At 33.4% G+C, this 24619-nt stretch overlaps 1 protein-coding gene across 4 annotated transcripts; it reads left to right on the top strand.

Moving 5' to 3' along the window:
- The first annotated feature begins 343 nt into the window (after window positions 1-343).
- Window positions 344-20785, top strand: LOC134845703 (uncharacterized). Of its 4 annotated transcripts, none has more exons than XM_063862754.1 (6): window positions 344-468; window positions 1118-1333; window positions 1705-1865; window positions 19334-19597; window positions 20215-20324; window positions 20536-20785. In XM_063862754.1, exons 2-6 carry the CDS (start codon window positions 1140-1142, stop codon window positions 20623-20625), a joined length of 819 nt encoding a protein of 272 aa, XP_063718824.1. In that variant the 5' UTR covers window positions 344-468; window positions 1118-1139; the 3' UTR covers window positions 20626-20785. The 4 variants fall into 4 exon arrangements, with proteins under 4 accessions (XP_063718824.1, XP_063718826.1, XP_063718823.1 ...); XM_063862756.1 differs by lacking the exon at window positions 344-468 and adding an exon at window positions 539-687; XM_063862753.1 differs by lacking the exon at window positions 344-468 and adding an exon at window positions 539-704.
- The last annotated feature ends 3834 nt before the right edge of the window (window positions 20786-24619 follow it).

The raw sequence follows: 24619 nt of genomic DNA, 5'->3' as shown, positions 1-24619 counted from the left end.
AAACTAATACCGCCCAATTTTGAAACAGTTGGGAAAAAAAACAAGGGAAAAAAATCAATTTTAAAAAAGACCAATTATATGAATTTGTCTTATGTTTTTGGATTTTTTCCAAGTAAAATGTCAAGGAATCGTTCCGAAAAAGTCTGGATTTGCGGGAAAATCTTAAAATTATGCGAGAAATATAAAGTCATGAGCTTTCCTGTAGAAAACTTTTGGGAAGAAAAAAATTTTAAAATTTGTTGAAATTTTCGCCACAGAAAAAGCTAAGTTTTTCAAAATCCTGACCAGATTTCCAGGTTTTTAAAATACTGATTAATTGGTTATCGGCTAATCGAGCCAGGTAAGCACAACATATAGTCTGCTTCACACGGGGAATATTCAATTTTGTCCCCAAAAAGGGAATGAAATCTGCGCTGCGCCATTACAGGAACTGCAGCTCAACGCATTTTCCCAACACAGAGCTTTCAGGTTAGTTGTTGTTACGTCAAATCCGTATTTTTTTGCACTTTTCACACAATTATTCCTTCTTCATTTGTTTTTTTTTTCAAAAACCGTCCAAAAATTACGCATATTTCCCAATTTCTAATTAGAGCAAAATATTACACGTGTAACTTCACTGGTTGAAAAGATTGCAGTTTTTTCAGTTTATAAAACAAAACAAAATCGAGCTGAAATTGTGGAATTTTTGTTAGCTCAATCTATTGGTAAAAGAAAATATCTTTCTATTTATATTATTTTAGTGTCCCAAAAATCTTTTTTTTTCAGAATCACAGCACTTTCATTAACACAGCTCAGCTATGCTTACAAGTTATATGATAATAACTTGAAACATTAAAAAAACTGAACACCCAGGTTTCAAATTTCTCAACTAGTTTATTCGGTTCCAAATTTTCAGTTTTTTCTCAGTAGATTTAAAAGCACGTCAAAAACTCTGTAGACCATTTTTTTGCCACCGGTTTTCCGAGCCAACACTATTGGAATTTTTTTCTAAAATAGAAATTAAACATTTCAAATTTTCCCGCTCACAACAGATTGAAATTTGAAAAAATGAAACAATCAAGCCACTTTTTTTAAGTATAACTTAATAATTAATGAGAACCATTTATTTTTATTTTAGAAGCGGAACAAATTTGTAAATTATGCATTACTCGGGCACAATTTTCTATGTCGTCTGTTGCGTTCTAATCCAGCCCATACTTGGCCTGGCCCTCCCGCAGTTCCTGTCCGATTTCCAGTCCCCCTACGCCCAAGACTTCCGCTCCTTCCTCGTGCCCACCGGATCCAAGAGGAGTTACGACCATATCCCGCCCCCGAGCGACCAGGACTTGGAAAGGCACGAATTTAGCTTAAAAAGTTTTCATCTCAAACGCTTGCAATAAATTATCTGCTAAAATTTGCTAAAAATGTGCTAGCAAAAAATGAAAAATATGAACGATGTGGATGCAAATCATTTGAATATCTTAATTTTTTTTGATTATTTCAGGTACAGTTAGATTTGGATCGCTGCTTTTGGCTCGAAATTAACAAGATTTATCCAGTCGATAATTGTTTTAAAACACATTCGTTCATAAAATTGGGCTCACGAACTTGTTCTGAAATATAACATCAATTTTTATCAACAGAGTCATAATTATTCAAAATGAAGTTATTTTCTCTTCATAGTTGTAACTGTCATTCATTTTTCTAACTGAACCCCCCTTTTAGATACTACAGTGACTTCAACAAGGGGGAGAATCCTGTGCACGAGGGGGATTTGCGAGAGAAGTTCGGACTGACTCCCGACTTCTACGACTTGGACCCCCGATCCGAGTATGCAGACAGCAACTTCCTCAAGTCCCTCACCAACGAGCAGATGAAGGTCACGGGTAAGTGAAAGGAAAAGATTGTGAAACACTCTTTTTTTATTGCTACCTTAGTCGATATCCCGCCGAAACACCGCTCAAGATTTGAGCGGTTTGAGTGGTTTTTTGACCGCTCAAGTCGATTGCTCTCAAACCGCTCAAAATATCGCACGACACGATCAAACCGTTCAAAACAGTTCGAAATCACTCAACTCCTTGCAAGAACAGCTCAAACCGCTCAAACCGCTCAAACCGCTCAAACCGCTCAAATCTTGCGCGTTTTTTTTTTGAAAATTTATCCAAAAATTTTTTTTTCCTTTGAATTCGTTGCAGGGTTCACACCATCAATCCTTTAAAAGTCTGAATCTCTACTCTAACCTTATTTAATACCAAAATATACGCCAAAAACCAACCTAAAATGTTCTAGGGTCCAAAAAGCAGTTGTCACGGTTCCTTGCGTATCCTAAAAATTCAAATGAAACCGTTCAAAACTTTTTAAATAACCGTTCAAAGCCGCTCGAAAACCGGTGACACCGCTAATCCTAAACCAAGATTTCGAGCGCAATTGTCAAAAGAAAACACTCAAACCACTCAAATCTTGCTTAAATTTAGACTGGAAACCTTGACTTGGGTTTGGTTAAAAATGAGGAAAGAGTACATCTCTTAGCCGTGTAAGGCAACCAAGCAGATATGAAATTATACACAGTGACATCACGTGGATACCTGCAGCATTTCCGTTAATGCAAAAAACCGATTTCTGTAATTATAATAAATTCAACCTAAATATCAAGGTCAAACTTCAGATTGCGCACGAAGCGAACTCTCACTTTTGGAACCAGATCCAAACTATAATTTATTATTGGTTATAATTTAGATATTTTATCCCTATAAAATATTAAAGACTAACCAATCACACTCCGTCAAACTAACAACCTACTTATTTGTAAGTGCTGAAATTACTTGTAATTTCAGCACCAGAGCGATTTGAGTTTAACTTACAACTTTGTTGCTTTCTCCAAGAGACCGACTCGTAACAAAACCAGTATACTCTAGATTCTAGATCTATTGAGACTAGGAGATATAAGAGTAAGATTAAGATCGGTATTAGACTAAGAAGTTGCACGAATCTATCCGGCCGGAAATAAGATAGCGTGACGAGCAGACGGTGTACCTTATCTGAAATTACTCTATGAGTTGACATCCCATCCCAACTCATTTGGTGCAACCAAAAGTCTCGAACAAGACCTTAAGAAACAAATTAGCTTAGAACTAACCAAATAGATTAGAATTAGCCAAAAAAAAACATTTCCGAAAATGTTACATGACAACAATTTAATTGAAAAGTCTCTACGACTCAATAGATCAGAGCCATCATTCCGAGCAATACGAGAACTACCCGGTATTGGAAAAAGACCTCGGACAAGAGATGATATACGACTACAAAGGAACTTACCATTAAGTTTCATGATCGTACGGCAAAAGCCAACACAAACTTTTATATTTAGATTTTTATTAGCATTGAATTTAGATTTTCATTTGCAAATATAGTATCAATTACAGGTGCTGAGCTTATTATTGTACAAAAACGACAAATTAAAACATCTCTAGTCGTTCTCTTCAAAAATCTGCATTAAATTTAAAAGATATCTGGAAAAAAGATTTACTGAAAATAAAACTATAAAACTTAGTTAGTATGCATACAAATTTTTAATATATATAAATCATCTCTTCATCCCAGCTTCATCACCGAAAACATAACAGCGAATCATAAATCTATTAACATCATCAAAAACTAATAAAACTAAAATTTTCTATCAATTAAACCTTAACTTAAATTATAAAGGCCTATCCTAATTCTCATTTTCATATAAATTATACTTATTTAAATTTTAATGATCATCAAGGCTCATCCTTGGATCAAATAGAACAATTTTGTTCTCACCCTCACAATTAATAAAGTGTCTAACGACCTCAAGCTTCGATTCACTACCCAACTCTTCCTCAAGACCCAGGACTAATAGAAATTTTTCAATCAAATTAACCATTCTAATTAGGATAAACAGTGAAGAACTTCGGTTATTCATCCTTCACTTGACCCCCCCCCCTCTTACCTGACCCAGGATAATACTTAAACTTAGTAGGTTTAAAATAGTATCTAACGAACTAATTGTTTTCTTATTATACCTGAACCTTGTGGATCGATTTACTATTCTCCAACACTTGATCACAATCAATACCCCTAGGTAAGATTAAGTAAGTTAACACCTTAACTTAGACTAGCCACGAGAAAGTAAAAATCATTCTCAGGAATCGATATATACTTTTCTCTCCAACCCTGAATACATGACCCAAGTTAGGCTAACCACAAAAAATTGTAAGAACTAACAGTTTAGGACATTACAAGTCACTAATCCCAATATTGCACCCGTCATCCTAAACTGTATGTCACAAGACAATTTGAGAAATAAATAAACATTCATATTACACAATTGTGAAATAAGCAACGAAAAACATGATATCAGAGTCACTCCACACAAACAAACAAACGGATATATTAGAACAAAACGACAAACAATTAAAAGGAAAATTTGAAGCAAACAAAGACAAATCACACGAAAAAGATTCTCAAAGCGAAGAAACGCAGTCTCCGAATCAGAAACCAGTAACTTAGAAGAACTTTACAGGTTAAAAGATTCCATAAACAAAAATTATCAAGTTAATGATTTATTATATTTTTCTGACTCAGAAACCACATCACAATCATCAATACAAGGAAAACGAAGAATAAAAAAGACATACAAAAACAAACCAGTACGTCTATACAATTGGAATCAACCAAAAAAACACTTTGAAAACTTTACATTAACAGTCATAAAACACAAAAATGGATCAAAATGAAGAAAGCGAAGACGAAAACTCCATTCTTCCATTTTTAATCAACCCACTCGTTGAAGATAGAGGACAAGCACAAATTTGTCAAATCGCAAATTTGTCAAATCGCAAATCGCAAATTTATTCGAAAAAGGAATTAGTCCATGTACAGCAGAATTTCCAGAAATAAAAATCGAAAGACAAATTATTGATCACTATTTAAAAGGAATATGTAATATAACACAACAGTAAGAAATCTATTCCATAGAAATCAAATCACCAAGTACGTTTCATGGTAGATATCCAGTTCAAACAGACGACGTAGATATAAAATTTTCAAAAGTTTTCACAGAACACATAAAAAAATTTACAACGTCAAAACTCACAAAGAGCGAAATCAATATTCACTAACGATGTATTTTGAATAATCTATAGTTATTTATCTATACTAGAAGAAACAGAATCTCAAAGAACTTCACCAGTTCAAACATCTAGACATACAGCTGTAACACATGAAATTGCAATATTCTCCGATATTTTAATCGCAATCCGTGAAAATTTAACCATCAACGAAGTTTCACAAAATGCTAAAAACGATTTACAAAAAATCTTAGCTGGGTTTATCGTTGATTATTTTACCTATAATTTTGATTCAATCTCACAAGCAAAACAAATTTTAGACTCCAAAATTCAACTGATGAAACTGCCCTAGCAGAACAATCAGATTATGTTTGGGACCCTGAATGGTCTCATCCACTATTCCTGAACATACCAACAGACATACCAACAGTCAAGCAATTAGCACAATTTCTATTCACAAAGGTTATTTTAAAGTATATCCACTCACAACTCTCACATCCTTCCTCAATTCGAGAACCAGATTGAGATTTAATAAAACAAGTTGATAAACTAGAACAAGCAGAAATCACAATGAAACTGGAAGAAACAGAAAATCTCAAACCACAGTATGTTAATGATATTCAAACCACTACAACACAAATAAATAATATACACAATTCAGATATAGATTTATCCGAAAAGATCAATGAAATTTTGAATATATATGAGAAAATTACAAACTTTAAAGGTGAACCATCCTTCAAAAAATGGTGTAACTATTGCCGAAGATACGGACATAGCATTGCTGAATGCAAACAAAAACAACAAGACAACCAGAATAAACCACAAAAGTACAAGGAACCAAACAAATCATTTTATCAGTACATGAAAAAAGATCAAAATTTACCAAATAAGAACATTCACAGTAATAATAGTTCTGGAAAACCACTTCCAAACAGTTTAAAATATTCAAGAAACCAATCACCTTATAACTCTAATTACAGAGGCAGATCACCAGACCAAAAAAATTCACGTAATTTCTCACAAAACAGATAGTCGAAATGATCAGTATCGAAATAATTATTCACGAAATAATTATTCACAAATAGTCGAAATAATCAGTATCGAAATAACTTTTCACCATGAAACTCAAACAGACCAGAATATTCGTTTGATACCAGTTCCCATTCACACTCTAGGAATAGACACTTTTCTATTGATAGATCAAGAAATTCATCGTACAATAGACATCAAATAACGATATCAACGATACCAAAACAAAAGATCACGAGATTATTCAAGCAACATCTCGAATCATCAAAGATCTAACTACAACAATTATCAAAATAGATCACGAGATAACTCACAAAACATAAACTCAAACTATAACAATAGACAAAGAAACTACTCTCAATCACCTCATAGGAATAATACACGTTATCCAGATTCTCAAAACAAATATAGAAGCAATACACCATAACATCGAAGACAAATAAATCAAGTACAAACAACTGAAAGAACCAATTCAGACCCCCCTGGTTTTGATAATACAGACAGTACTGAATTACAATTAAATCACATCAATTACGAATCTACAGACAGTGAAAGCGATACAGAAAATACAATTTCAGTCAACATGATAAAAGTTGAAAATGACTATGAAACTGTTACGTACGAACAACCATTTCATTCACATGTCTATGAAAATCAATTAGAACTTCTTTTAGATTATTACAATAGACCTAGAAGTAATAACATACCAATAGAGCAAGAGTTAAATGAAGCAACGACATTAAACTAACCTGAAAAAGAACAAGCACCATGTTCTAGTACAAATCACATTTACCAAAACGTACCAAAACAACCACCAAGAGAAAAAATTTTGACAATTCCATTTCTCTTAGAAAGTCCAAAAAGTGAAGAATTTCAACCACCAGTCCTTGAAATAGATTTTTTAATAGATTCTGGAGCAGAATCAAATATTATGAATGTTTCAACCTGGAATGAAATCAAGATTTTACACCCAAATCTAACACCTTTGTAGACAGCCAGTAAACTAGCAACAGCACAAGGCTGAACCTTGAGAAACTACGGAAAAGTCCATTTTTTCCTTGTTCCCACTAAAACAATGGAACAAAACAAACTCTTAAATAACAGATATAAAACACAATGTCATTGGAATTCCATTCATCACCAAATACATACCAACTATCAATATACTAGACAAAATTAATATAAAAGATAAATATACAAGAATGCATTACACCGTTCCAACATTCTTCCAATGAATGAACAAACAACCACCATTTTTCTCAAAAATTTACCCCATTTTTATTAAAGAAAGAAAACATCTTAAATCACTCTCAGGATAAATTTATGAACTCCCGATCAAACAAGTTCATCAATATGAGAAAAATCAAAACAGACAACATCTCTATATGTCTGACCTTCAATTTAAACCAATTCATAAATTTTTTAAGAATAACAATTACATCCATAAAATACATGAAAAACTAAACTAGAATTCTGACAATATTTCTGTACATGTATACAATATTTCGCCATATAAAATAACCCTACCTCTAGGACTCCTAGGATATTTTGAAACTAATGCAACAACTTCTCCTACAAAAGAAGTAGCATATAGAGTAAATAAAATATTACAAACATTAGATATATGTCAATCAACAATTCTTGACGAAGAATTATCAATAAATAATATAATAAGCAACAAAAAAAGAAATACAGACTATTTCACAAAAACACCATATTTTATACCGACATTCAAAATATCACACTATACAGAAGAACAACAAAAATTTTTAACAATGTTAAATTTTCAACACTCTCAATTAACACAGGACGAATTTGAAAAATTAGCCGATTTACTATTAAGATACCCAACAGTTTATGCCGCATCTAAATTCGACGTTGGAAAATTAAATTCACGACTACATCTACCTTTAAAACCTGATGCATTTTTCAAAAAACAAAGTGCAAGCAAAGTACCAATCCACTTACATGACAAAGTTAATAGATTACTTGACATTCTAGAACAATATGAAACCATACCTCCAGTAAATAAAGAAGAACAGCCAAAAGGAAACACCTTTATCAACCCTGTTATTATTTTAGCCAAAGGAGAATCACTGAAAACAGTTCTAGACGCTAGATATTTCAGTTCACTCATTGATGAATCTAAATATAATTGGCCTATAGAACCAATTCAAGTAATTCTAACAAAATCAAACGGTAAATACTTCACAACCGCAAATATGAATAGTGCATATAATCGAACGCCACTGGATGAACAGTCAAGACGATTAACACAATTTGTTATCGAATATCAACAATACGAATTCAATAGATTATCCAAAGGACGAGCAGGTTTCTCAGCATTTATGAGTTAAATTTTTAGACTACTTATACTCAAGAAAAATGCAATAACATACTTAGACGATGTCTTTATGCAATCACAAACCAATGATGAAATGTTCGCAGTTCTAGAAAAATATCATCAAATTTTACAGAACGAAAACAGGAAAGCAGCCCCAGACAAATCACATTTTTTCTTAACACGCGTAAAGTTTCTTGGACACATTATAGAAAAAAAGAATATAACCCCGTTGAAATCACGCATAGATGCAATCCAAAGAATCCAGCCGCCTACAAACAAAAAGAAAATCCAAGAACTGCTTGGAATGTTAAACTTCTTAAGTAAATATGTACATAAAATGAAGTTATACTTAAGACCATTCTATAACATTCTTAGACAACAAAAAAATTTTGAATGGACAACAGAACACCAAACACGATTTGATGAAATCAAAAAACTTCTCACCGAACAAATCTCAAACACAATTCCAGACCCCAATCAACCATTTTATGCAATGTGCGATGCTTCAAATTTTGGCATCGGTGCAGCATTACTACACTCTCACAATGGAACAAATAAAATGAATCTCATATCAGCAAATTCTCGCCTATTTACACACGCTGAATTACGACTCTCTACTCTTATGAGAGAATGCACAGCTATATTATATACTCTTACAGAGTATGAATTTTTGATACTTTGATCAAAACATCCAACAATTTTATTTATGGATCACAAACCTATTATATTTCTTTTCACACAAAAAAAACCCAAACCATAGAGTTTTCAGATTTCAATTAATTTTAATGAAATTTCCAAACCTACACATAGTATGGACAGCAGGAAAAAGCCTTGCACTTGCTGATACTCTTAGTAGAAGTACACCACCTGAACCCCTAACAAGAAAAACAACAGTTGAAATACCACAAAATAAAAACTTCTATCTTGCTAAAGATGAAACTTCACCACGATTGGAATGTAGATATGCAGTAAAAACTGACATCGATCAATCACAAATAAACAATCTACAACTCTTTCCACTATATTTAGATTGTCAAAACAACCACTATGAAGTTGATTTACTAAGTACATCTACATTTGAGCCGATTTCATATTTCCATTGGATCAAAAATAACGCTCAACAAAAACGAACTAAACAACAACCACATACAAATAACCCATTTTTTTTAATAGAAAAGGAAAATCTGACTGATACAATAAATTTATCAGGACCGTTACCAAATGATTCTAAATACACGATAAATCAAGTTTTTAATCTTCATGACCCACTTACACACAATACCCCTATCAAAGATAGAAATAGAAAACATTTTTCTACCAACAACAGAAAAAATTACACTAGAAAAATTACAAAAATATCAAAACCTCGACCCAGTCATCAGACAACTAAAGTCATGGCACAAATTCAAAACTAAACCAACCAAAGCTGATACCACAATCTTAGGAAACAAAACACTCCTTAGATATTTCAGAAAATTCAATAATACCACTATAAATGAAAACATAGATATTTTAGAATATCAAACACCTGATTTTAAAATACCTTTTCTACCTTTAAGTATGATGTTAATAGCATTCAATACTTCACATACCCTACATACTAAAGGACATTCAGGATCAGAAAAGACATACTCTAACTCTATTCAAAATTTTTATTTCCCAAATGCACCAATTTAGAATTAAGTATTATGCATTGATTGTATAATATGCCAATTGAATAAAACCTACCCAAATCAAAAACAAATTGCAGAAAAACAAGATTTTAAAGGACAAATCTATATTTCAATCATAGAATCTCATTTGACACAAAAGGACCAATTTCACCATCCTCAGAAGGAAACTCATATATAACGGTCACTGTTGATGCATTTACGCACTATGTAGCACTCAACCCAGTACCCCCTTGTAATGCTTATTTTGCATATACAACACTCTACGAACACTGGATAACTAAATTCGGATTACCCGAAATACTAGTCACAGACAATGGCACTGAATTTATTAATAACGAAATTATCACACTATGCCACTTATATAATAATAAACATAAGCCACGTACATCTCATGCACCTTTGACAAATGGATTAGTCGAAGGTATGAACCGTTCATTACAATAATATCTCAGATGTATCATAAATGGAAGTGATACACGATAATTGGGTGTTTCGTGTATCATTTCCATTAATGATACATCTGAGATATTCTTGTAATGAACGGTTCATACCTTCGACTAATCCATTGGTCAACAGATTTAAAATTATTCCCCTTATCCTATAATTCACAAATTACAACAACACTAGGAATGTCACCATATGAAATGGTATTTAACAAAAAACCACGAAAACCAATAATGTTTACAGCAAACGCCCATAAAAACGCACAAGAATATTGTCAACCAGATAAAGATTCAATATGTTACAACTTACCACTACATACCCATGATGAATACCACTTTCATCACCCACAAATTTTAAAATTAGCTTCCGGTACACACATCGAATGAATTTTAAATAGAAATAAAAAAACACAATGAAATTTATCAAAAATAACAAAAAAATTGTTACAAAGGCAAAACATAAATAACCAAATCAATTCACACCAGCAACAGATTTAAAAATCGGAACATTTAAAAATCGGAACATTTATAAAAAACACAAAAAGGAATTTCCAAAAAGTTACAACCACTCCGAAAAGAACCATATCAAATAATTGATAAACCCACTGATGTACCATACAAATTTACTGATTCAAGTAAAAAAGAAAATGTTCAGCATGGAAATGATCTTTTACCATATTATCCAAAAGAATACACACTCCGTGAATTAACTCAATTATATTCCTTCACAGGTTTTAAAATTGTTCAAAACAACTCAGATATTGAACAAAATCAAAACGCTGACAAACACATGAAATCAAAACCAACCCAACAAAAAAAATTAGTTCACCAAACATCTCCTAAAACAGAGACAAAAACATCTCAAAAAGAAAGAAAAAAATACGAAAATGACAGAAAATATTCTACCACAGTATCAAAAAGAGAAATTTGAACATAGAGAATCATTACGACTTAGAAGTCAACCACAAAAAAACTTTAAAATATTCATTCCACAATCTAAAATATTGAAGAAAGTTGAATTTCAAAAACAACTTTAATCTTTTACTTTTTCACCTTCTTTTTAATCATTTCGAACATACACATTTTCACAATAACATGCTGAAAAACCCTTGAACAGATCTAGTTAAACATCAGCCAACAGAAATCATTCCGAATTATCACCTTTATTATAACAACACGACTTTATTAGTCGACAAATATTAACCTCCAGGCGTAACTATAACTATAATTTTAAGACCTCCAGGTCAAAAGTAAGCAAACCGCTACAAATTGACAAATTAAATAAACACAATCTCAATATTACAACCCTCTCCTATCAAGTCGTACAAAGATCAACAATATTTTCCCAACTTAGACCTCACAAACCCTCCAAGCAAAAATATTAAATGAGCCTAAAGAACAAAAAGCACATGATCATTTAGCTTAAAGTACAAATATTTCTTAGATATCCCCAATCATTCCATAAATAAAAACAAAAACCACGAAGATATCCCCGACACCATAAATGTACCCTTCAACAATATTTGACAAAACCCAACCCACTTGTCAAAAAATCAATAAATAAGTCGACTACACTCGAATTTAGCCCCAAAAAATTAAAAAAGATTCGACAAAATGAATCATTTCTTAAATGTTTCTTTCTGCGACGGTCGACAAACTCAAACAAATGTTTTCAATCTTTCTTATAAAACTTTCTACATGTCTAAAATTTTCAAAGTATTTTTAGCCAATACTTTAGAAACATTAATAATTCTTCTAACAAAATTTTTTCCCCTTGATAACCTCTACCGGTACAATAATTCAATAACTAATTTGAATGTTTCCAAACCTGTTCAATAGAACCGATGTTTTTCCACTATTCATAATTTTTCTCTCATTTTTAACATCACTCATAATGACTATATGCAAATGTATAAAAAAGGCAATCATCACATTCGCTTCAGCAACCATTCTTTTATTTCTTTTTTCTGAAGAATACTATAGTAAACATAAAATTTCTTCATGAAAAATTCAACTCTGAAAATTTATCTAAAACTGTTAATCAACAACCCCCACATCAGTCCCCACCAACAACGTCTCAAGAAATTCCAACAACTACTCAACCAGCAACCCTCAATCATCCACACGCATTTCTTGTAGAAGTTTGAAGATGTAAATGCTGACCAAATTAGAAATACTAATCATAAGTTAAGAAACATCCACAATATAGAGAATAAACTAACACGTTTCCAAATATACCCAGAAACAGAACTTGCATGCAAATACAACAAACCACTTTACAAAACACAATATTCAGAAATTCTTGTCGAATACGACAACGGTGTCGACATGATTACAGGTAAATTAATTATACACCAAATGGCTACATCTCACTCATATACTGATGAAAACTCACTCATATACTGATGAATGAATACGTTTCAGTAAAATTTCAAAAGAATGCAGGAAGAACCGGTGGAAAATTAAAACCACAAGATACAGAAAGTACACGTTTACAAGAACTATCAATCATGAATAACACATATTTTGGCGCAATTCATTATGACATACACTTGGACATGAAAATAGATTACACGATAAGTAGAATTTTTCACGAAATGTCATTATCAGAATTAGAAACACTACACCAATTATGTGAACTCGAAAGAACGCAGATTTTACAATCACTCGCACTAGCACTTCTAAAAATACCATATGCAGGATATTTATTATCCGGAAATATATTAAATTTCCTTAATCATGAAGGAAACGTTTTATGGTTTTACACTTGTACCAAAAAAGAATCACCTTTGAATGTTTTTGAAGATGAACGATGTTATAAAAGAATCCCTATATTCTATAAAAATAAAGTACATTTTGTTGACACGATTTCACGAAGAACTTATTTTTGGGATACAGCAGTCCCATGTGGATCAGAAAATAGCCACAATGTTGTACAATCAAACCCCGACGAAGACAAATACTATCTACTCATAGCCAACACTAATGCAACCATTAAAAAGTTTTCACCTGAAAATATTAAAGCTATTGCCTGCAACCCGAATATCGATATACAATCGATCGGTATCTACTCTAAATCCGACATACATCACCACATTCGTACACAACAATTTCAGGAACTACTTACAGAAATGAACACAAAACAACGACAATCAATTGATCAAAATTTACGCAAACTTGCAGAAACAGCAGGTTTTTCAGACATTTACGCACAAGAATACAGCGGTGTTTTAAAGATATTAAAGATTACATTTATTTAAATGGCGAAAAATATTGACCACAGGATATATCATCAATCATATTTTTAGTTTTGTAAATCTGAAAAACGAACTTTTTGCCTTTCTAGGATGGCCCTATTACATCTTAGAAAGATTGACTACATTATACGCAATGTTTAACTTTTTCGGCTTTCTTTTCTCTCTATTGAAAGGAATCTATAATACATGCGCAATGCATACACATGTAAACAGACAAGCAAGCGTAGCACGTATAATTTTTGCAGGACTTTTTGGGATTTTATCTACATCAATAAACAAAATACTTTTAGATGCACACAATTGTAATACAAAATTATCAACTACACCAAACACATATGACGAATCACAACACAATACAAACGCATCACCCACAGCATCACAATTACCAAGTTTACATCCTAATCACCCATTATCACTAGTACCACGAAATTTTAGAAATTTAGCACTCACAAGTATTACAAGTTCAGGACCTAATTATATACAAAGTCGAATTCTCGATATAATAACACAACAATCTCAAAGTGACGATACATATGAACAAATGATCAAACAGCCCCATACCACAAGTTTTCAATCTCAGAACAATCATTTTTTAGCCCATGATGAGCCGACAAGTTGGATCCCTTCACCGCTCATTTTCCCATCCAGCCAACCTCCAAAACCCCATTCTCATCATCCCACTTTTTGCTTTCCCGCCACCTGAATCACCCCATATTAACACATCATCCGGCATGGATTCTGATGCTAACTCAGACATCACAGTTTTTCACACAATCTCCCAATTCGACAATTCAGATTTAGAAACCCCTGACGAATTTGCTAGTTCAGAACCCTGCCCGTCCACATTTTCTCAACCCCCCTTTCGACACATCCACTCCCATGCCAAAAGTGAATCCCCCTTTACTCTCTCTCATATCTCCCAAGCGACACCAACATACTCCCTTTTTACGAATGAACGCTCAAACAACAATTCCCCAGATAACACACATATCATACGAACTAAACAACCTAATAACACTGCAACAACAAGTACAACATCATCAAACATAAAGACATCAAACTCACCAACTCCCACACCTTCTTCAGATTACACCCCTTCTTTAGCCCAATCCTCAACATCAATCCAATCATCATCCAGTACTAACCGTGCATTTAGAACTTTCAAAAGAAAATTTCCCAATCACCCGTTTCCCTCCAAACCCGGAATAGTAATAGACTACATAAACCATCCTGACCATACAAATACTACCAAAATTCTCCAATTATTTTTACGCTTCTTCCCTCAATATACATATACTCACTCCGACCCTATCACTGAACAACCCCACTATGTCGATGAACATGTATTAATCCCCACACTCCATTGGACATCATATTATCACTTCTCAAACCCACTTTGTTTACCACTCATTAACACACTGCAAGAAATAGAAAGAACTAAAATGACCTTTTCAGACTAACTACAGCACTAACACCTGGACAATTTACACATCAGGATACAAAAAACTATTAAAAAGGTTCACCGCACCCCGAGCTAACGAATATTCCATCGAGCACTACGACCATAAAATCATCCGACGTAACCAAGATCAATTCCTCGATGACGACAAGTTTGCTAGCCCGCAACTAACCGAAAAGTTTTTCATCCGAACACCTTACATTTTCACACTCATTTTACGAAAAATTTGAAACCTTCTCAAATTCCACTTCCTGACACCAAAAGAACAAGATTTGCACTGTTCACACGACATCATGTTGAGAACTAAACAGACACATACTTACACTTATTATAAAATCATACAAAATCACTTTGACTTACATACACCATCACGACAACCCCATCATCGATATCAATTCATTAACTCCAAATACACATCACCGTTTTTTCTTAACTTCACATATTGCATTAAAAATACTAACTTTCAAGGCATCCTCCGCAACTATGATCCCATCACCCAGATGTATATATTCTAACCCTAACCCTAACCAAAACTTTCAATGTAGAAAAATCCCGACCACTAATTGTCCCGCACGAATAAATACAACCTGTCGAAGTTTCAATTTTAGAATTTATACACAATACTAAATATATTCACAAGCTTTTTAACCTTATCCAGAGCACACCTTACGAAGTTTCCACAGCAGCGGTCGGTTTTGACAATGGAAGAGAAACACAAAACAAAATAGTCTGAACAGTAACCAAATTAGAACAGGCATCGAAGAATCTCTAAGGAGAGGAACGAGATTAATGGGCGCGAGTTCAGCTATCAATTACCATACGGCACGAGAGTGCATGGCCGTATCGAGACCGACTGTTCCAGCGGCGAGAGATGACACAAAAAAAACAGAATGACCAACCTGCGAGAAAAATTTTGCAGAAGCTACAAGATAGAAAAGAAAAAAGTCGAACACAATGATGTGAAAATTTTACAACTAAGAACTTTTTGAGTTTTTCTGATAACAGGGCGTCTCACTGGCCGGATAAGACACCTGAAAACAAATGAGATGCTATATTGTCACATCATCTGGATGCCTGTGGTATTTCCATTATTTAAGCAGTAAATCCATTTCTGTGACCTTGACAAATTCAATCTGAATGTCAAGACAAAACTGGCAGGTCGCGATCGAAACATCTCCCAACTACAAGTGCTTTTTCATCGTTAGATCTATGCTAACTTTAAGTCTATTTTAAAAATCGCTTGTTTCAGTTTATCACTCTGAATTTCAATTTTTGTCACTCATTTTGTCTGTTGTATCATTCTAGCGAGATACTATTATCGAAGAAAACCGCTGCTACTCAGTTCTGATTTTCAGGATACACCCATTAAACCCCTCTACATAGAGTGAGGATAAGTATCAGACTTTATTTTGATCCTTTTTTAGCTTGAAATTTTTTGAGGCTCCATATGTAAAAAAGGGATGCTCTGTTCTTTAACCATTCCCCAGTTTCACAATGTACTCAGTTTCAGAGCGATATTTTTACCATTCCTTTTATAAGACGTAGTAATGAAAACCAAACAAGACTGCTCGTATCAGGGCGAAGCCCTGAAAGTTCCGACTGCCTTTTAACGTTTATGGAGCAGTAATAACATAAACAACATAAAAAAATTGAATGAAATAAAAAAAATGAAAAACTTTTCTAAAATTTGAAATTTTTTAATTGAAAATTATCCCCCCACACGCCAAGAAAACAAAAACCCACCCCGAGCACAAATATTCCGTTACTTTCGTATCGAAAGTCGGAACAAAAAGACTGATTGAAGTAACTTTTGAAGTACCGCCCTAAAATATTGGAAGTAAAAAGATATAGGTCCACCTTACACAAACAATCAAGTGCTAAATGATAAGCTCTGTGTGTGTTATTGCAATATTTGGGTCCATTGACTCGCTTGAATTTGTTTTGGAGTGTTTTTTGAGCCTCCTTTTGGTTTAAGACTCCCCTATGAGCTACGAGTTAATTGAAAAGTGGTAAAAATTACTTTTTATTTATCTCATAACTTTTGAGGCCCTGTTAACTTTGTGAACAAATCAAAAATCTCAAATCAGAAGTCTCTTTTTGTGGATTTTATCTTTCAATTTGAGCTCAATTTGAAGCCAAACAATCTATGAAAAGTTGCGTGTTAATGGAACTTTGTCTTGAGATAAAAACTGAGATGAAAATTGAAGTTACTTATTTAACAATAGCCAAATTTGATTAAAAAATTAATCTTTGCACTAATTTGCACTAAATAAATTTATAGTTTCTTTTTCAGTTCAAGTTTCAGCACGAACATACACAACTGAAAATAAAATTTTTTAAGTTTGTTTTCGTATATCTCAACAACGAAAAACAACTAAGTCTTCTATTAAATATTAAATCTGTATTAAAAATGAATGTAAATAGGTTGGGTGAAAAACAATTTACATCGAACTAAATGAATTTAAACCAATTTAAATCGAATAAACATCTCTCAAAAGCTATAAAGAGGCAAAAACATAGACTTAAATCATTGTTGAATCATATTGAATTGATTCTCATTAAGAAGGAAAAAGACCAATTTAATTTCATTTAAAATTATCCAATTCCATCATAACTGTCTATTTTTTTCACCTTCCTACTTTTTGATAAAAAAATAAATCGATATTACTTATATAAATCGAAGAATGAAAATCGATATTACTTGATTAAAACCGAATTAATTGGTTTCAAATTAACTTAAATTGATTCATTTACTCCAAAAAAACAAAGCTATAAAAAGACAAAAACATAAATTTAAACTGACTTAGAATCAATTTGAAATGATTTTTCCAAGCTTGGAAAAAGATCAAGTTAAATCAATATCAGGATAGTCCAAATCTAGCCTAACTTCCCATTTAACGTCTTTCTTCACTTCCCACTTATTTGTCCCGACTTTCGAAGAAAACGGAATATTTATGCTCGGTGTGGTTTTTTTTATTCAGTCAATTTTAACCGATCGAAATTATAATTTAAACGAAATTTTTTTATACCCGATTGAAGATATCGACTTGCTGAATTCAAATGTAAAAAGATATTTCACCTCCGATGTTTTTTTTATAGTTCTAGGGGTTTAAAACTTGCCAAATTTGCCATGTTCTGGACTAAAGTATGAGCGCTTTGAAGAGTTCTTATTGATAATGCTGAGAGCGTAACGCGAATTATTTATGCATCGCGACTTATCGCAAATTATGTCTCTGGCTGAATTGTATGCATACTTTTGACTGAATATCAAATCGGCTGAATTGTCTTCGACCAAACTGTCTGGACGCGTACCGCACAACGAAATTGTTCCATATTGAATTGAGGCTAGCTAATTGGTCGTATTAACTTTGTACGACACAAAATTTTACACTTAGATATTGCCCAAAATGTATAGGTTTTCAATATTTTTATCCTCAAAAACTATTCGATATGAATTAAGGGACAGTCGGAACATTCAGGCTTTGCCCTGATATACGAGCACTCTAGTTTGATAGTAAATTCGATCTCAACTTGTTCCACATACTTTTTTGACAGTAAAAAGGATCTTAATCCTTTTTTGACAGTGCGGAGAAAAAAAATGTTCAGTTCGTCTTGAGACTGATCGAAAGGCCAGTTTTCTAAAAAAAAAACACAAACAAGTTGTGTCTTTTCTGCAAACCTTGCAGTAATAAAAATGGGTTAAGATCTTTCTTAACATCAAAAAAAAGTGTGCTCTAAATTAAACTAAGATCGATTTTTGGGCGTTCTAGGAGAATTAAGTTCATCTCGAATAAACATTTCCAATAAAAGAATTTAAAATGGTCTATGTTTACAAACCAATCCTTAAATTTTGAATTTCTCGAGTTCTGAAAATTCATTTCGTCGACCTAATTTTTTCTTAACCTAAACGCCGAAAATCCCCCCTCCTCCTCGCAAAAATCTCAAGTCCGTCCGGGCGTAGAAACATTAGCTAACTTAAAGTGTGAATGTTGCAATAACTAAAAATTCAAAGCATTGATTGATTTATTTTTTGACAAAACAATGAAATTTTAGGTGGCAACGGTGCAATGGGCGCTTACAACAAGTACCCATCCTCCGTCGTGCCCGGACACACTGAGAAGGTATCCCCTCCCCTTTCGCCCCATTCTGGGGGGGCGGGAGACAAGGAAGTGATGAATGAGATCGACCAGCAACTAGAGGCTGCGATGGACAATGAGGGGGGAAATAACCCCAGTGGAATGAATCCCTACCCCACCCCTCCTAACCCCTGCCCCCTCCCCTACCCGGACGAAGAGGGAGAAGTGAAACCATACAACGGTAAGTTTGTTTTCACCCCATCCTCATCTACAAACACAATCAAATTCAGAATTCAGCTGTCAATCAATTATGTTCATAAAAAGGACATAGACTGATTTCAAACCATAAATCAAAACTATCAACCTGTTATAGCGTAATTTGAAAATCTATGTGACTAAACAATTGGTTTTATTTTTGTTTTGTTAGAAAATTTTACTTGGCGATCTGTATTTGAAGCTTAATTTGAAACTTCCAGTAAAAGTGAATTTGGGTTGTAAATTGAATTAATAGGTCGAATCAATGTCTGGATCTGGAATTTTTTTACTGAGCAGGAGGGAAGTGGTTGGTTTCAAAAAAAATATCAAAACTTTCGCCATATTATTTTTCAGATAGACCAAAAAGCTCTTTTCCCCACCACCTCACCCAAACATGAACTTTATGGTGTAACGATTAGTTTTTTCAAGGTTAATTATGAAGAACTAAAATAGCTTTCCCGAAACACCAAAAAAAACAGACAAGTTTTGACTTTTTAAAGAAATTTTAGCTAAAAAAAGTACGCTCAAAAAACTATATGCAAACGAACAAGCCATCGAATTTTTCAAGTGCCCACTTCAAAATATCTCGTTCTTGAGTTTCAGTTGCCGATGGATGCATTCCGAAATGGATGGATGAGGCGGAGCTCAGCAAGTGGTTTCAAGACCAGCAGGTCGGCAAGAGTGATTCTGAACATAATCAGGGCGCTGACAAGGTACCATAATCATCTTGTAATTACCATAGTTAATTAGCAAAGTACTGAGAATTTTTTCATTTTCAAAAAAAATCAATGTTTGGCGCAGTTTTTTTTCTCTTCTTATTTTATATACGAAAAACTACTTTCTTAGAGAAAAAAAATTGTAAGAAAATTCATAAAAAAGGAAAGAAAAAACAAAATGAAAGGTAAAAAAACGAGTTTTGTTCAGGGCCACGTCAAAAAGTCAGTGTCGCCGCATTTACCATCTTATCTGAAGGCAGAAGAGAAACGAGACTCAATTCAAATGAAAAAAGGATAAAAATAGAAAGGATAATAATAGACAAAAAGACATAAAAGAAAAACGAAGAATCATAGCGGATGCCCATAGTCTGTCTGAACGACAACTTCACATCATTTAGGTCAACATTCTTTTGATTTTGATCATATATAATTCTGTGAACAATTTATGTTTTCAACCATTCAGTTTTGAAAGACAAAAAAATCAGCAGTAGTTTTTACCTGTTTACCGTACTTTTCACTAAGCTCAAGTTTAGTTTTGTTGGTATTTTAGAAGAGCTCTTTACAAAAAAAGTGTTCGCATCATGAATTCCTTAGCACGTGTGTCGGTACCATTGTGTTTTAGTCATAGTTCCACCCAAACTTCAAGACACTATCTTCGGCAAAATAACTCAATCAATCAATCAAACAAATTAGTACGACCCAGAATCTAAGTCTAAGGGGTTGCATTTTAGCTAACCATTGGCTTAGCAAAGCAATAACTTCTGAATCTAGGCTACATGATAATTATCTAAACGAGCCATGAGATTTGAAAAACTGGAAGCGAAAAGTAAAAAAGCTATCAGAAAAATGCAGTGTTTGATGAGCGTTAACAATCTTTCCTAAGTGGTCAAACTTTAAAATCAGAGTGTTCAAGACTTTTTCATACCTTAATTTGGAACAAGACTGCCGTATCAGGCCGAAGCCCTGAATGTTCCGACTGCCTTTTAAGGTTTCTGAAGCATTAATAACATTAAAAAGTTAAATATAATAAAACAAAATGAATTTTTTTGTCTAAAATTTGAAATTTTTTAATGAAAATCCTCCCCCCACACGCCATAAAAATTACAAAAGAATATATTCAGCTCCTTGTAACAAATCAATTATCGCAAATAAGCTTCTTTCAACCAATTTGGAACAATTTCTAAGACGGATTAACTCTCCGCTTACGCGTTAATATCGCGAAATATATCGCGCGTATTTGTCCCAAATTGGCCCAAATGGCAATCTTTAAACCCTCATAACTTCGCGAAAAATGATCACAGGTGAAATATCTTTTCAAATTTGAGCTCAAGACATTAATACTTTTCGAATGATATTTAAAAAATTACGTCAAAAATGGCTAGCTAAAAAGTCGAAATTTGTCTGAAGAAAAAAAAACCCACCCGAGCACAAATTTTCCGTTACTTTCGTTTCGAAAGTCGGAATAATGAACAGATGAAAAAGTGAATTACAGACAGAGAGGTTGGTTTTGAGCATTGTGGTCGATGGCATTGGCATAAGAACACTTGGAATTGTTATATACGGTTCTACGAAAACAGTTGAGCTGCGTGTTAGTGTTTTCATATTCCGGCCCGCACTCACTAAAAAGAGAAAATAATCGATTACATAAGGTTCAAATCGTAGTTTTAGCAATTTTATAATGAAGTCTAAGCGCCAATTTCTGATGTTTTAACAATTTATAATCCATTATAATGATAATATTTTTTAATGAATTATAATTGATAATTCGATCAAAAATCTCTTAAAATCTCTTATAATCTGTTTTAAAATGATTATAATCCTTTTTTTAATCAAAATATTATCTGACAAAAAAAATCAATTCAAACGAATTATAATTTAGCTATTCTGCTTGACAACTATTCTGTAAAAATCAAATTTAATTTAAGTTTAAGCTATAAGCAGGCGCAAATCTAGGATTTTCTCGAGTGGCGGGGGGGGGGGGGAATTTTCAAAAAATTTTCGAAAAATTTGTCCACCTTTTTTTTGGTTAACTAGATTGATTCCAAGCTCTCCCAAGGCATTAAAAGACCTGTTTTGGTCGAATTTTCTGCACCGCAAGCAAAATTTAGAAAAAACGGGCCAAAAAGAAAGGCATTCTTAGGCACTTTTTGAAAAAATTTGACCAAAAAAATGCACCTCCCTCAAAAAAAAAATCTATTTAAGGGTTAGTTAGCCAAAAAGTGATATCTCAAAATAATGAGGAACATCAAAATAGTGGGGGAATCTCAAAATAGTGGGGGGAAATGGGGGACCTTTTGGGTCGGGTCCCCGAGAGGGGGCGTGGGTTGCGTCCCCCCCCCCCTAAATCCGCTGGTGGCCATAAGTGCAAAATTACAGTTTCTTTTAATTCGGTAACCAACTGAAAACCACAAAAAAAAATAAAAAAATAAAACGAAATGAAGCGACGACGTTTTTTTAAAAAATAATTTTGGATTATAATCCATTATAATGGATTATAATTCAATAAATTTTGAGAAACAGACTTTCAAAAAATAATCGATTATAATCAATTATAATTGATTATTATGATTTCTATTGTTTCGAAAAAAATCAACATTATGATCCATTTTTAATCAATTATAATCAATTTTTTTTGAAATTTATGGAGACTGACAATAAAAATTCGTTATTATCTATCATTTACTCTTTTTTCTGAGTATTACTGGGTATTGGTATTTTGATAAAAGTCTGCATGTCTTGTTTGAGACGTCTGCGAGTTCATCCAAGGACTGCGCTGAATTTTGATTGACGTATGTTTGCACTGTTTGATTGAAAAACCAGGAAGTACAACAGTCTTATGTGACGTCAGCGAAAAATGAGACACAAGCGGATTGAGTTGAGCAAAATTTTGGAACAATAGTTTACCGAGTTTAAAATATCACAGGCACTGCAAAACAATTTTAAATAGTTCAATTTGACAGATAAACACGGATGCCGTGATTTGGAAACAAGATTGAACAACTGGGTTATTACGGAACTCTTCGAAGCCATCTTGGGTCGGGTCCCCGAGAGGGGGCGTGGGTTGCGTCCCCCCCCCTAAATCCGCTGGTGGCCATAAGTGCAAAATTACAGTTTCTTTTAATTCGGTAACCAACTGAAAACCACAAAAAAAACAGTTGAGCTGCGTGTTAGTGTTTTCATATTCCGGCCCGCACTCACTAAAAAGAGAAAATAATCGATTACATAAGGTTCAAATCGTAGTTTTAGCAAATTTATAATGAAGTCTAAGCGTGACGGTTCACTTGGTGACGGTTCTCATTTTGACTCCATTTCTTAGTTTTGTTCACTAAAACTTCTGCCCTCTGATTGGCAGAAGTATCTCCCCGGACAAAATTTTTCCCTCGGTAATTTGGTTTGATTTTCGGTTGCAATGAGATTAATGTCCTGCAGAGTTGCTAAGAGTTGGTTTAGCATCATTGTATTGTCGCGCTTTATGGGTAAGTTAAACGTTTTTGAGTTGTAACCATGTTTCAAGCGTATTTTTCTTCAGTTTTTTGATGAGCCAACAAAAAAAACCTCGTTTGTTGATGAAACAGCTTTCTCTAGACCGTGTTTTTTGCTATTAACAAGGCAGTATTTCCTACAAGAGCTCCGAGCAGCCACTCGTTTGCGGCGGGCAATAATGGGTTGGTATTCATTGTATATTATACTAACAAAAACCCATTAAAATTGAGTATAATTAATTATAATGGATTATATGGATTAGATACCGACTATAAAATGACTATATAATAAATTATGATCCATAGGCGCTCGGTGCGTGGTGTTATGTGTAAAATCTGATAATCTTACTTAAGCAAACATAAAAATTTGTATCTTGTGAAGCCTTAAATCAATCACCTCTTGCTGCTAGCGCAAAATATTACAAATTTCAGAGCAAAATTTTCTCACTTGAGAAGTTCAACTTATTGTTTTTCTCGGTTTGTGATTTTAGCCTAATTGTTCCGACTTTCGATACGAAAGTAACGGAATATTTGAGCTCGGGGTGGGTTTTTTTTTTCTTCAGACAAATTTCGACTTTTTAACTAGCCATTTTTGACGGAATTTTTTTAAAGATCATTCGAAAAGTATAGTTGTCCTGAGCTCAAATTTGAAAAGATATTTCACCTGTAATTATTTTTCGTAAAATTACGGGGGTTTAAAGATTGCCATTTTGGCCAATTTGGGACAATTAACGCGCGATACATTTCGCGCTATTAAGGCGTAAGCGGAGATTTAATCCGTCTTAAAAATCTTTCCAAATTGGTTAAAAG

Source organism: Symsagittifera roscoffensis, chromosome 5 (genome assembly GCF_963678635.1).
Source record: "Symsagittifera roscoffensis chromosome 5, txSymRosc1.1, whole genome shotgun sequence".
NCBI lineage: Eukaryota > Metazoa > Xenacoelomorpha > Acoela > Convolutidae > Symsagittifera > Symsagittifera roscoffensis.
The sequence above is the reverse complement of the archived record's forward strand: the minus strand, read 5'-3'. Positions and strand labels throughout refer to the sequence as shown.

What these genes read in the sequence shown, in the direction of transcription:
- LOC134845703 (XM_063862754.1), top strand. Translation starts at nt 1,140, where the DNA reads ATGCATTACTCGGGCACAATTTTCTATGTCGTCTGTTGCGTTCTAATC. An exon ending in AGAAGTGAAACCATACAACG is followed by an intron (nt 19,598 to 20,214) that starts GTAAGTTTGTTT and finishes CTTGAGTTTCAG; the next exon opens with TTGCCGATGGATGCATTCCG. An exon ending in ATAATCAGGGCGCTGACAAG is followed by an intron (nt 20,325 to 20,535) that starts GTACCATAATCA and finishes AGTTTTGTTCAG; the next exon opens with GGCCACGTCAAAAAGTCAGT.